The sequence below is a fragment of the Canis aureus genome, chromosome 14 (genome assembly GCF_053574225.1).
Source record: "Canis aureus isolate CA01 chromosome 14, VMU_Caureus_v.1.0, whole genome shotgun sequence".
Taxonomy (NCBI): domain Eukaryota; kingdom Metazoa; phylum Chordata; class Mammalia; order Carnivora; family Canidae; genus Canis; species Canis aureus.
The window spans coordinates 42683394-42696788 of NC_135624.1; the positions used below are offsets into that span (position 1 = coordinate 42683394).

At 37.1% G+C, this 13395-nt stretch overlaps 1 protein-coding gene across 7 annotated transcripts in view; it reads right to left on the reverse strand.

The window, feature by feature from the left end:
- Nucleotides 1-13395, reverse strand: part of ATP8A1 (ATPase phospholipid transporting 8A1) — a 224216-nt gene that overhangs the window by 140444 nt on the left and 70377 nt on the right. For all 7 annotated transcript variants that reach the window (XM_077847881.1, XM_077847879.1, XM_077847877.1 and 4 more), the window contains 6 exons: nt 13223-13350; nt 9138-9249; nt 7711-7876; nt 6254-6381; nt 3261-3338; nt 2193-2281 (listed from right to left, as the gene is read on the reverse strand). In XM_077847881.1, the coding sequence (XP_077704007.1) occupies nt 2193-2281; nt 3261-3338; nt 6254-6381; nt 7711-7876; nt 9138-9249; nt 13223-13350 (701 nt within the window). The remainder of the gene's footprint in view (nt 1-2192; nt 2282-3260; nt 3339-6253; nt 6382-7710; nt 7877-9137; nt 9250-13222; nt 13351-13395) is intronic.

Consider the following 13395-nt stretch of genomic DNA (forward strand, 5'->3'; position numbering starts at 1 on the left):
CAGTTGTCCATCAGGATGTCTGGGGGAGGGGACGTTGATGAAAAATCAGGATTAAGGATCGTAAACGCACATACACAACACTGCACGATTACTGGAAGCAGTTTAACAACCAGCTTCACTCAGCAAGGCTTCTGGTATTCTCAAAAACATGACATATCACCGGGGAAAGGGATGTATTTCTGTTTACATAGTTAAATTTACAAACAAAGGAACACCTTTCCTTTTATTTCTAATAAAACAAGGTATTATATTTTTTTATATCCAGAATTTTATATCTGGAAAAGAACTTCAGAGATCATCTTATCTCACTATCCTCATTTTAAGGAGTTTGGAATATTTGAAAGGAATTATTGATAGTTACATGGTGAATTAGTGACAAAGCTAGGACTAGTCTCATGGCTGCACCTCAATAGAAATTATGTTATTTGCCCAAGAGGAAATTTGTCTTAATGGAAACTTAATCTAAATGATGACTCTTCTTAACTCTTAATACTACTTTAATATTTACCAGTCTCAGACTCACCCTATCTGATGATATCAGCAATAGATCCAGAAAGAACACTGCTCTTTAGAACTACTGCCTCGAAGTATTTAAGGAACTTGTTGCAAGAAAAGAAAAAAACTTGATAAAATGCAGGAGAGAGACTAGATCTCATTCTAGTTTTCTGTTCTGGTGAGTTCACCATCAGTAACTACTAATTTGAAGAACTTGCTTATTCAGTTAGAAATTTGCAAGATTAAAAAAAAAAAAAAAGGATGTCAATTATCAGACCACTCCAAAAGTAAATTCACCTATAAAAGCAGAATTTTTGTAAAAACAACCTCCATAAATCTGTCAGGAAGTAATAATAGGCCTTTCCTTCTCTTGCCCGGGGTCATTGTGGGTCAAATATGCAGGATGTCAAAAGGTGTGGATGCATCTGTCCCACAAAAGCAGCTAACCAAATTACAAGGCCAGAAGCAACTGGTGGGGAGGGAGGAGTAAGGACAGCCTTTTCTAGGGGATAGAATAGATAGATGAAAGATGCAAAATGGCATCCAGCCCTGGAAACAGTAAGTATGCTTCTTAAATTAACATCCTGTCTCTGCAAGTGTGAAAGAGCCATTCAATCAAATGTCTTTTCAGCTTCATTTACACATGTGGTTTGAAGTCATTTTAGTCACATTCTCTGCTAACCCAAAGAATAAGGATATCTGCCCCCATCTACTTCTCTTTGTAGACCTTTGTATATGAGCAACCAGTTGCTTTTACAATTCTTGACCGAATGGTTATTTATTTATAATTTTAACTGAGGCATTTTCAAAATTCATTATTTTTATACTAGCTTACTGCTTGGAGACAGAGTGTTGAGTGGGGAAGAGTGGGTATAAGCCACAAAACCCAAATGCAAGTGGCCTTACTTGAATGGCTAAGAGATCAGTATTTCCCAGTCTCACTTGTTAGATAAAGTCAGTTGGAAAATTTGGTAATAAGTCATGGTCAAGGTCCGTCTAACCAAGGAGATCATGTCCTTTTAGGAAACGTACAGATTAATTTTCTCACATTACCCTCCGAAGTATTTCAAAAAGAAAGAAAGAAATGGGTTTTTAACAAGCATATTCTAAAGGACATTAGAAGCCTAATAAAAGTCTCTTTTAAAAAAATTTTAATTCAATTAACATGTGTTATTAGTTTCAGAGGTAGAAGTCAGTGATAAAAGTTTCTGATGGTAGCCATTACATACTGGATTTAAGAGTTTCATGTCCTACCTCCTTCCCACCATCAGAAATTTAGATTGCTCTGTGACAGCAAAGAGGTGAGACAATATAAGAAAAAACAAATTGAAGGGATAACTATCAGAGAAAAATGATATTTTAACTTGAAAAGTGCCCAAGGACATTCTGCATGTTATTACGACGCTGTACTCTAACTTCATGGCAATGTAGAGGGAACTGTGTTTGTACTCCATGACCAGAGCCAGATGGAGACCTTTAGCAACTCTTAAAACATGGAAATACTACCACCTTGTAGGTAATTCCCAATGAAAACCAATTCCAAACTGTAACACACAAAATATACATGTATGTTGAAGTCAGAACAGGGGCTTTTTATAGTTTAAAAATTTCCCCTATAAGAACTCTCAAAACATACCAAGCTTTTAGCACTAATTAAACGTGCATGTCATATTCTAATTAAAGGAGAAAAAACTTACCCATAAGCAACTCCAGCTATGGTGCACTTCTTAAACTGCATTACATTGCAGGTGAGAGTACCGGTTTTGTCAGAAAATATGTATTTTACCTAAAAAAAAAGTTTAAAATTTCCCATTAAAATTTCAGAATTCTTTTTATGCCAATCTCTCACAAAGGGGGAAAATACCCCTTGCGCAATTACTTTTCTTCAATCTTGTTACGTTATGGACACAACGGATGCTATTAACTGATGAATTTCTTCACATTCATTAAGGAATATGTTCAACTTTTTTTTTTAGTGTTTTAGCAATGAATAATTTCAAATATGAATAGCGAACACTATCAAGATATTAGGGAAACTGCAGCCATACAGAAATATGCCTTGATATGGTCTCAATTTCCACTAGAAAGTGACACTATGGCTATTTAACATTTGTGGTGTCCTAAAACATCTACCAGTATTTCTCAAAAAAACAATGACAGAATTGGTAGTGGCTTGTGCAATTAACTTCATACATCTGAATTGGTAAGAAAAAGGATAATTCTGGCCAAAATGCTATTTGAAAAGTATGAGTTAGCAAACGGCAAAAATACAGAATAAGAACTGCTCCTCAGCTAGTATGTAAATATGGATTACAAATACACACATGTGTGTGTAACACACACATATGTGTGAAAACAGTATGAATTATACATCTAAAACTCTGGTTTGATTACTTTCATACATTGACTTACACAGCCTCATTGATCAATTTAACTTTTTCTCTCTTTCTGGTCAAAAGCTATGAGCAATTTTAATGCTAAGAGTTTATAACTCAAAAATAGCCAGTACTTTATTACTAACCAGGTTATATACAGAGGGAAATCCCTTAACACAATACCTTATTCTGAGGGCAAAATAGGTTTTAAATAATGTTTTTAAAACTTCATTAACTAAAAATTAAAATTGATAATTATGTACTATCATGTATTTATGCTGATTGCTCAAGTAATGGGAAATTAGGAGCTAGCAATTCATATGCAAATATGGCAGAAATTACAACAAATCTGACCTCCAGTTTAACATATCACCTAGAAATTCAGTTTACCTGGCCAAGTTCCTCGTTCAGATTAGATGTTCGAGCCATAGCAGCAGTGTCTGTGGGTTCATAGTGCATGTCGAGATCCTATTTTTTTTTTTGGAAAAAAAATAAAAGAAATTACTAAATGCAACTGGTAACAAGAGATTGACTGAAATTTTATTTAGCTAGTCAGCTGTATATGCAACCACTCTCATCTATTGCCATCCCTATGCCATTTCAATTGATTTCCCTGAAAAGTACTTGGTATAGAATATTATATTTCACAGTAAAGGCAGGACAGCATGAAACTTAGAGCATATCTCTGCAATCAGGCAATCTTGATTTTCTATAATTCTTTTTTTTTAATTGTTTTAAATTTTTATTTATTTATGATAGTCACACAGAGAGAGAGAGAGAGAGAGAGAGGCAGAGACATAGGCAGAGAGGCAGAGACATAGGCAGAGGGAGAAGCAGGCTCCATGCACCAGGAGTCCGACGTGGGATTCGATCCCGGGTCTCCAGGATTGCGCCCTGGGCCAAAGGCAGGCGCTAAACTGCTGCGCCACCCAGGGATCCCGATTTTCTATAATTCTATCTTTTCTAGATATGCGACCTATGGTAAGGATGAAATAAGATAATGTATGTGAAGCGCTTCCTAAGGTGTCCGACATAATATAAGTACTTAATGTAGCTAAATAACAGCAACTGAACATTGCTCAAATAACTAAGATTTTAAACCCCTAGAAAAATTACCCAAGAGATCCTATCTGGTTATATATACTTTCTTGACTCAAGTTCCTTCTACAGTATATACTCGAAAGCAAAATGAGTGCACTTGTCAAAATCCAAACAAAAATGTACAGCTTTTGTACTAATTTGTACTTGTTTTGTACCCATACATTATGATGCTTGGCTATTAACCCTGTAAGAATTAGTATTTTCTATAATATACCATTTGATTAGCAAGTTAGGGTTTAATGATTTTCACATGTCAAAGGAAAAGGACGAATTTGCTTTCCCACATTTGCATTTCAGACTGATCAGTATCAGTTCTGAAGCAGGCTGTTGACTTATAGGTGTCATGTTTTAAGAAGGATATTAAACAACTGAGCAATGTTCAGAGAGGAATGAATGAAATGGGGAGTAGGCTGGAAATCAAGTCTAATAAGGAACAGAAGGAGACGGGGAAGATGTGATAGAAGAACAGAACATAGTAGCCTAGTTTTGTTTTTGTTTTTTTTAAAATATGTATTTGTTTAGAGAGAGAGAGAGAGAGAAAGAGAGCACATGTGCAAAAGGGGGAGGGGGGAGAAGTCTCAAGCAGACTCTGCACAGAGCATGGAGCCTGATGAGGGGCTCGATCATATGACCATGAGATCATGAGATCGTGACCTGGGCCAAAACCAGGAGTGAGATGCTTAACCGACTGAGCCACCCAGGTCCCCTGCTGAGTTCTAATATTCTGCAAGGGTATTGTCCAGAAACAACAATAGACATTTTCACAAAAGTTCAGGTAGAGCCAGTATCAAAGGGGGGTGGTGGTTATTAATCTCATTTCCACACACAGAAAAGCTGCCTGGGAGGAGGAGAACTGTCAGGAATGTTATAAAATCTCTGTATAATAGAAAGGTGGTTGAAAAGCATAAGCCTGCTGGGTTGCTCCAACACTAAAATTATGCCATTATTTGAAGCAAATATTATTATCGAAAATCCAAGTAAACAATAATAAAGTGACTAGTTATTTGATTTTCATAATGAGTCATCTTATCATTTCTTATTGTAAAGTGGGAAACCTTGATAAGTTTTAATTGTAGTTACACAAATTTTATTACATAATTTTTCAGCAACATATTTCCTGTATGAAATAAACCACATCTGCAGCTCATTTTAGATTTCTAAATTATACTGGTCACCTACCAATGAATTAGGCAATTTGACAGCTGCGAGGTAGACCATTTACCATGGGAAGATAATGAACAAAGGCAAAAGGATCATCAGTTATATTTTTTAAAATGCTAATATTGTTCATTTGAAAGACTTTAAAATAATTTTAAAAGATAGCATCAAAAAACAATACCAAATTTTCTCAAAAGAAAAGAAAATTAAATTTTTTGGCAGAGTAAGTCTGAAGGTTTATTTAATTTACATAAATTCATTAATTTTAGCTTTGGTAAAATAAAACTAAGAACAACGCATTTTATAAACAAAATATTTATGAAACAGATGTCCAGCACATTTTTCCAAGACTTAAAAAAAAGTCTGAGAAGAAAAAAATTAAGAAAAATTCAAGCACAGCTGAATTTGTTTACAGTGTGGAAAAATAAACTACACAGGTGTATAAAACATGACCGACAGCTTTGGTTGTTATAAGCAGTGAGTACAGTATTATTTGTACAGCACTCCACTCTTTAGGAGGCTGCTTGCGATGCTCCTTTGCTATATATTACCATCATGAGATGCTGGTAAACCATGTTTGTAAAGTTCCAAGAAAATAAGTTTCAAAGAAGTCAGGTGGCTTGGCAAAGTTCACACAGCAAGTAAATATAGAACTACAACTATAAATCAGATATTTTTACAGCAAACCCCATGGTGCTCCTCTTCCCCAGGACCACTGTGTAACCCAAAATACGTTTCCTTAATTGGGGACCTACTTCCCCAGAATGTCTGGTCTGTAAACTTGTATGATTCTGAGATAAGAGTTTTTACTATAATTTTTACATGTCCAATGAATTTGTTACAATTATATTAGAGTCAAAAATATTTTGAAATGTCGCCTTGTAGTCAATAAGAGATAAGGTATCATTAAGATTTTGTTTCTGAGAGATCAAAGTACCCGATCAGGGGGTTGCCTGGCTGGTTCAAATGGTGGAGTGTGCAACTCTTCAACATGGGGTCGTGAGTTCGAGCTCCACGCTGGGTGTAGAGATTACTTAAAAAAAAAAAGTCTTCAAAAAACCCTACTGATAAAAAGACAAAACATTTATTTAGAATGATGAAAAACAATAATAATTTATATTTACCCAATTTATAAAGTATGCCTGGGTAAATTTCACCACTTCTAATGTAACCAACAAGCTGATAGGAATGAGATTGTTGAAAAGGATGATGAAGGTCAAGAAATTCAGTCCAAAATTATTAGCACCACCATCTGTTGGGAGAGGTAGGAAGAAAGTCATTTATAGTCTTACATATTCCATTTGTATTGATCAGAACTTTAGCGTAACAAAACTTTTCCATATTACACAACATATCTAGATAGATGGGGGGAACACTGTGCTGAGAGCATAACCTTATTCTCAATACATTCAAGATGGAACAGCACTTTTTGTGTGTGTTCAGTATGTTGCTGGTCCTATTAAGAACTTCATAATGGTACTAAAGAATGAAAGTACTACCAAGTATTTCAAATCCTAAACAGGAAGTTTAGAAACTTCCTGTTTCTAAACAGGAAGTTTAGAGCTATTAGAGACAGGACTGTGGGTTTACACATGTAAAATCTCAATTGGGTAAAATCACTTTTACCTAAATTCTTAAAAAGCACTTCCAATTTGAAGCATGCCTTACAAGCAAGCAAACAAACCAGCAGCAGCAAAACTAACCCAAATAGCAAAAAACAAGGTGGCTGTATCCCAGGCAATGACACCCTTCCTCTCCAATAATGAAAATAGAACAGCTATCCCAGACGTGCTGTAAAGTATGTGAAGAAGCAAATTGATGGTGGTCATAACAGTTCTCATGTTGAACTAGTAAATCAATGTCAAAAAAAAAAAAAAAAAAGTTGGAATGGCCACAAAACTAAATCGATGTGATAAAAACTGAAGAAAAATCAATCCTGCTACAAGGTTTACTAGAATTTGTTTTTATGCCTTTGGAAATTAAGTATTTACTGGTTAAGTACTCATCAAAAGGCAGTGCAGACTTATTTTCCAGAAATATTCAGGGACAGTGCATTAATCTTATAATCATAAAAGGACAGATGATCCAAAAAAGGACTTATTTAATAGGACTTTCCCTAAGACAAGATGACCATTAACATGTACTGCATTTGTGAGTTCAAATGACAGTACATTCAACTTATACATTTTACAAGCATGTGCTCTACTTCTGGTGCTTTTACTGTAATCAATCTGCTTTCTTTACCAGGTAGCTATCTAACCACCTGTGTTAAAATATTTTTAAAGAATGAATAACATTAAAAAAAACAATAAAAAAGAACGAATAACATTCATAAGAATAAAATCAATAAACATTTTCTACTACTATAGAGTGATCGTTGTATTTTTAAGGATCCTGAAATTTTAGAGACTCTAACAGTTTACTTTTACTGGAAATTGCACTGAAAAATAAAAATTAAATGCCCATTTATCTTGGCAACAAGGTTTTCTTTTTAGGAATTATAGGAAATCCCATCAGCCGTGAAACAAAAATGTGGTTTAACGAAAGAAAAAATAAATATAACAGGCACTTTAATACTTACAGTTTAGGTTGAGATACCAGTCCTTTCCAGAATGCCTCCGATTCCAAATGGCTGAGCCCACAGAACAGATGAGAGACATGGCAATTAAGATACAAAATAAAATCAAAATTTGTACATTTGTAATCCGTTCCACGTTTGAGAGTTTAAGTGGTGGACTTGTTGAATTCTGTAAAAAGAAACAAGATGAGCAATAAAAAATGTGTACAAATTGGTTTTAGTAATGTATATTCGGTATTTTGGTGAAGATGACAAAGTAAGTTACAGCTCAAAATCTATTTAGACATGGGTAGATGCCTAAAAATTATACAGAGAAAAAAATTCCACAGACTTAATAAGCTGTCAAATGTTAATCATCTTTTTTTTCCCTCAAGGCCACTATACCACCAAGGCCTTTTTCTAAGAGGAGGAAATAATATTCCTCTTACAGACATAACTTCTGCATCACGGCAGGGCAGATGAACAGTGTGCATCACTACTTTAGCAAGTAGGGTAGACTAGAGGCACTGAGCATCTCAGCTCAGGAAGAAAGCCAGAGATGGTGGCCGATGTGCCCAGAACCAGAGACCGGAACGTTCCAAAGCAGGAAGGCCACAGTGAAAGGATGTCTGGTTTCCAGATTTCTGGTGGCATCCCTGACTGTTCTACCGAACGTAGCAACAATCTAAGTAGTCTTGGTTATAAAGAACAACAGAAGTAAGTTTCCTCAGGTATAAAATAATGGTTTACAAAATTTATAGAATGGTGACGGGTGGAAGCATCATGGTTAGGGTGGAATCCTTAAAAGGATTGCCTGTTGATAACGTCTCTGCGGCTTTACAGTTTACAAAGTTATCAGACCTTGAAACAGATTTTCCTATAGTATCTTAAAATAGTTCTTCGCCTGTGCATCTACCCACTGAACACTCAACGATGTTATAACCGAGAGAAGAAGCATCCACAGGCCACGTGTAAACATTACAAGGGCCAAAGCTGATTGAAAATAGCTTAACATAACAAGGATACCAAAAAAGGGTCAACATTGACTCACAAATTCTTAATTTTATGAAAAAAAAGGAAAATAGTCATAAAACTTGATCACTGCATTAGAGTAAAATTATAAGACAAGTACTTTAATGCAGAGCACTCATCAGTACGTAGACAGCTAGTACCAATCGCTTCAACAGCTACTAAACGCTGCCGGAGAACCGATACATAAAATCAGGAAGAGTTCATGCACCGCTGATCTCTGATGAACTCCCCAGTATTCCCGTGTGCATGAGCCACTGTATAGCCCCACACGCCGAAGAACGAGATTCTGAATGTACAGAGTGGGGCTCAGGAATCTGTGACAGATGGTCTGCTATGTTTGGGATTATTGCACAGAGAGCTACAAATAGCACATTTTCAAGAGAATAGGTCCAAAAGGTTTTCATAGATAAAAATCCCACCTGCATCAGTTTGGTGTCATGTCCAGTGTAGACAACTATTCCATGAACCCACTGTGTATTTCTCAACTGGGCGCCTCGAAGAAGAATCTGATCTGCTCCCAGGGGGACAGTGCTATGGCAGATGATGTTGACATTAGAAACAACATTTTTTAAAACGCTTAAGAATTCTATAGCTACTACATAGTTTCCAACGGAGGTTCTGCTATTAAAATAGCCCTTCTCACATTTACTTTATTTTTAGAAAAGAAGAAATTTTCCTAACAAGTAAAGAATTTTCTAACATGAGGACAGCTGGAAGGAAGCATTTCAGTTGCTTCTCCTTAGCACCAAATCAGCCATTTCCTACAACTTCACTATCCAAGATAGTAGGCAATGTTTTGGAATTCAGAGGCTAATTGTCAAACCTATTTAAGACTTTTCCTGATTTAGTCTGTTTAGGTTTCTGAGATGTTTGGAAGTGGTAAGATTAAGGGATATGCTCCCCCTCCCACAGCTAATTAAAAATAGCTTGGTGCATGATAAAGGTTCAAAATATAGACAAGGCAAGGTAAATACACAGATCTCATCATACATTCCTGTTGCCATCCCTGCCCCACAGAGATAAGTCCCTGTATTTAAAATCTGTAGGGGAATTTATTGTATTTGGATATCAATTCTCCAAGAAATGTAAGTATCCAGTAAATGGTAAGCATCTAACAAATCTTAACTATTCCTCAGAAATGACAGCAGATTGAGGATTATCTATTCCATATAATCCTCAAATCCTTTAAACCACATTTTTTTTCAAGAATAAAGGCCAAGTTGGGTCTTTTGTGGGTTCTTGGTAAAACTACCATTACGGTAGGCTGTCGGTTGACACAGCTTCATGCAGAAACATCTGAAAGGTACAAGCTATCACAGACATAGCGAGATTCTTGACGGAAATGTACTACACAAAATGTAATGGCTCAAGGATTCCTATTAGTATGTCTTTACTTTAGTGAAAAAAAAAAGGCAATAAAGAAATGTCAAGTATAAAGAAAAATATATTAAAAAAAAAAAAAAAACTTCTGTAAAAAGAAGGAAACTGTTCTCCTAAGAAAAGTTTTCAGAACTTTTTGGCCGTTGAGGCAAGGTGAGGTTGAATCTTTCATTTCTGATGGGCGTTTAGGTCTGGTAGGTGTCTAGAGCTAGCAGAGGCTTGGACCTCAGATCTTCTTTCAGGAAGTACACGAATGTCAACTGGCTCAGGTGAAATCAATTCAGATGTGTGGGTCATAACAGCACCTGAAGGCCTCCACTTAAGCCCTCTGGAAATGGTGTATGCCAACTTAGAAAAAGAACACAGTGTCTATAATCCTATAATTCTTATTCTTTCTGCACAACGGGATGCCTTTCAGACCCATCTGGAGAGGAACCCCTCTTGTGTATACCTCAAGATTTGCTGTGCACTTCAGAGCTGGGAGAGGACCTGAGGCCTAAAACACATTTCCAAGAAATTCTTGGGAAGCTGCTAGACTATGCTCTGGGGTACACATGGGCCAAGTGTTCCTCACATATACAACAGGGTAGGACAACTGTCATCTCAGCATTTGTGGTGTGGATAGATTGGAATTAGATACAGGCTCATCAAAAGCAAAAAAAAAAAAAAACAAAACAAAAACAAAAACAAAAAACAAAAAACAAAAACAAAAAACCAAAAAACCCCCTTTCAATTACAAAGACTCAACAAGAGTTAGCTATTAGATATCATCAGAGTTGGAATCCCAAAGCTTCTGGCATTAGACAATGACTCTCATCCTTAATAACGGAATCAAAGTCCTCTCATTCCAAACCAAGGGGCTCCAAGAGCTCTGGGTAATCACTGTAAAAGTTAAATGTGCTACAAATACAAAGGTATCTGTTTCCACCTTTTGTATATTTTAAAGCATATTATATACATTCTACCTGTACCCTGTACCCTAAATCTTGGCGCTATAATACAAAGCTTCTCTTTGCATGGATTTGCTTGGCATTGATTTTGATGGGGAACCGATAAGAGATGGAAGCTGGCCAGTTAGGAATGTCAGACTACAGAAACATTACTTATATACATGGCCAACTCTATTATTAGTCTACAACCATATGTTCACTCTGTGAGGTCACTCTGTGCAAATTTTAGAACAATATATAATTACTTCACAAATTACAGGAAAGCTTTCGGTGGATCTGAACGGAGGATGACAGTTTAGGGTCTCTTTCAAATGTCCTTTAGATTTCAAATACTGGAGTAAGGCAATTACAAAACAATGAGACCGCTGATCATCTCCCTCAGGCTGGTGGGATGATCTAGTGTACTGAGCAGGCCTCTAGGGTGAGGCAGGGGAGATAGGGAGAAGGGAAGGGAGCACAAGAGGAAGAAGAGGGAGAATAGGAAAGACCCCACCCTTCCTGCCAGGTTCTGCTCCATTTCTGCTCCCTTTTGCAACAAAGCTCCCTGGACAATCTGTCTACACCCCGTATTTTCAACTCCTTCCACTATCTCAGATCCACTCCATCAGGCTCCACCTGTTCTAACCAAACTCAAGGATTTCTACTTTGCTAAATCCAACTGTTTATTCTCAGCCTCATTGCACTTGACCAGCAGCAACATCTGACCCACTTTAGTCACTTCCTCCGCCTTGGTAGAGTTTCTTCACCCTATCTCAGCTTCCTTCCAGACCAACCCAGTTTGGGTTTCTTTTGCTGGTCCCTCCTCTTTTCCCAGCCTTAATGTTGCAGTCCTAGGACAGTCCTTGGGACTCCTCACCTTTCTATCCATCCCCTTTCATCCTCAGTGATTTCTTCCACGTCCATGGCTTTAATTATCTATGCCAACTATCCCCAAATTTATCTCATGATCCAGACCTCTATCCCAAACTCCAGGCTTATATATTTACCTGGCTCCCTGACACAAATTTATAAGTTCAAAACTGTACTGCTGGTATCCCCCCCTCCCCAACCCCTGAAAGGATCCCCATTCCACTCAGAGTAACACCCTACACAATGGCCTTCAAAGCCTTGCATGGTCTTTCTTTTATTACTCTGTCTTGGTGAGATTCCACTCCAACCATACTGGCCTCCCTGAAATTCTGTAACTACTCCAGGTTCTTCTTCCCCACTTTAAGATGATGTAATAATAATACAACTAATAATTGTAATGACTATTCCTTCTGTCTGGAATCCTCTCCCTCTAGACATATAAATGGCTAACGTCCTCACTTCCCACTCACCTTGTTCAATTATTACCTGCTGAATGAGACTGTAAGGATCCTAACTCAAAGTGATTCCCTCCCAAGGACTCCCAGTCTGCCTTTCCTGGGCTACTTTTTCCAAAGCATTTATCATTTTCAAACAGTATAAAAATTTCTTATTTATCGTTTTATTGTCGATTTGCCTTTCTCTTACTGCAAGAAAATAAGCTCACCGGGGCAGGTATATTTATCTCTTTTGTTCATTGGAGTCTCCTTAACACCTGTAACTAGCTTAGGCCACTCGGTGCTCAATACTGGTTGAATCAAAGAGGGAAAAGGTAGGAAAAGAGAAGTGGGAAGGGAAGAAGAGCAGAAAGCAGGTAATGGCAAAAATAACTACAGATGATAACATGGCCTAGAAAAGAGTATATGAAACGATATAGAGAAGAAGACAAGAAATTTGTCTTGTACAAGTACAATGAACCCCTTGGGGGTAGTTTAAACTCTTTGAAGTACCTATAGGTCACAGGTAAGGACCCGCGCCACGGAGATTGCAGACAGGCCTACAACATAAGTATTCTGGCCAAAGAATAAGCCACTACACAATGTGCCAGAAGCCTGGCATGTCCCTGGAAGCCTGGCATGTCCCTGGAAACATCTAATTGTCCATTTGTCAGGAATCCCAAGGAAGCTGTCAGCTGTACCACATGCGTAGCATCGAGAGCTAACGTTTCTGCAAAAAGACTCTTGGTGGAAAGCAATATAGAGCTGCTTAAGAAAGAGGTTTTGAGCATTCACACTTAGAGCATGAGAAAATAATAAGTTCTCAGGCTTGGAAAACGCTTAACCAGTACACCGGGACACTGTGTTTTTATGAAGACCACTTTTACGTACCTGTGTCCATCAAGCCTGATGTTTCCCACAAAATCGTACAGATGTCTGTTTGGACTTTCACATTCAATTCTGCCAGAAAGTCTCATCAAACTGTCAATGTCTTTTATATCTGATGTTGCTGGTAAGCCCTGTTTAGAAAATTTTAAATACGCAAAAGAGTATATTAAATGAAT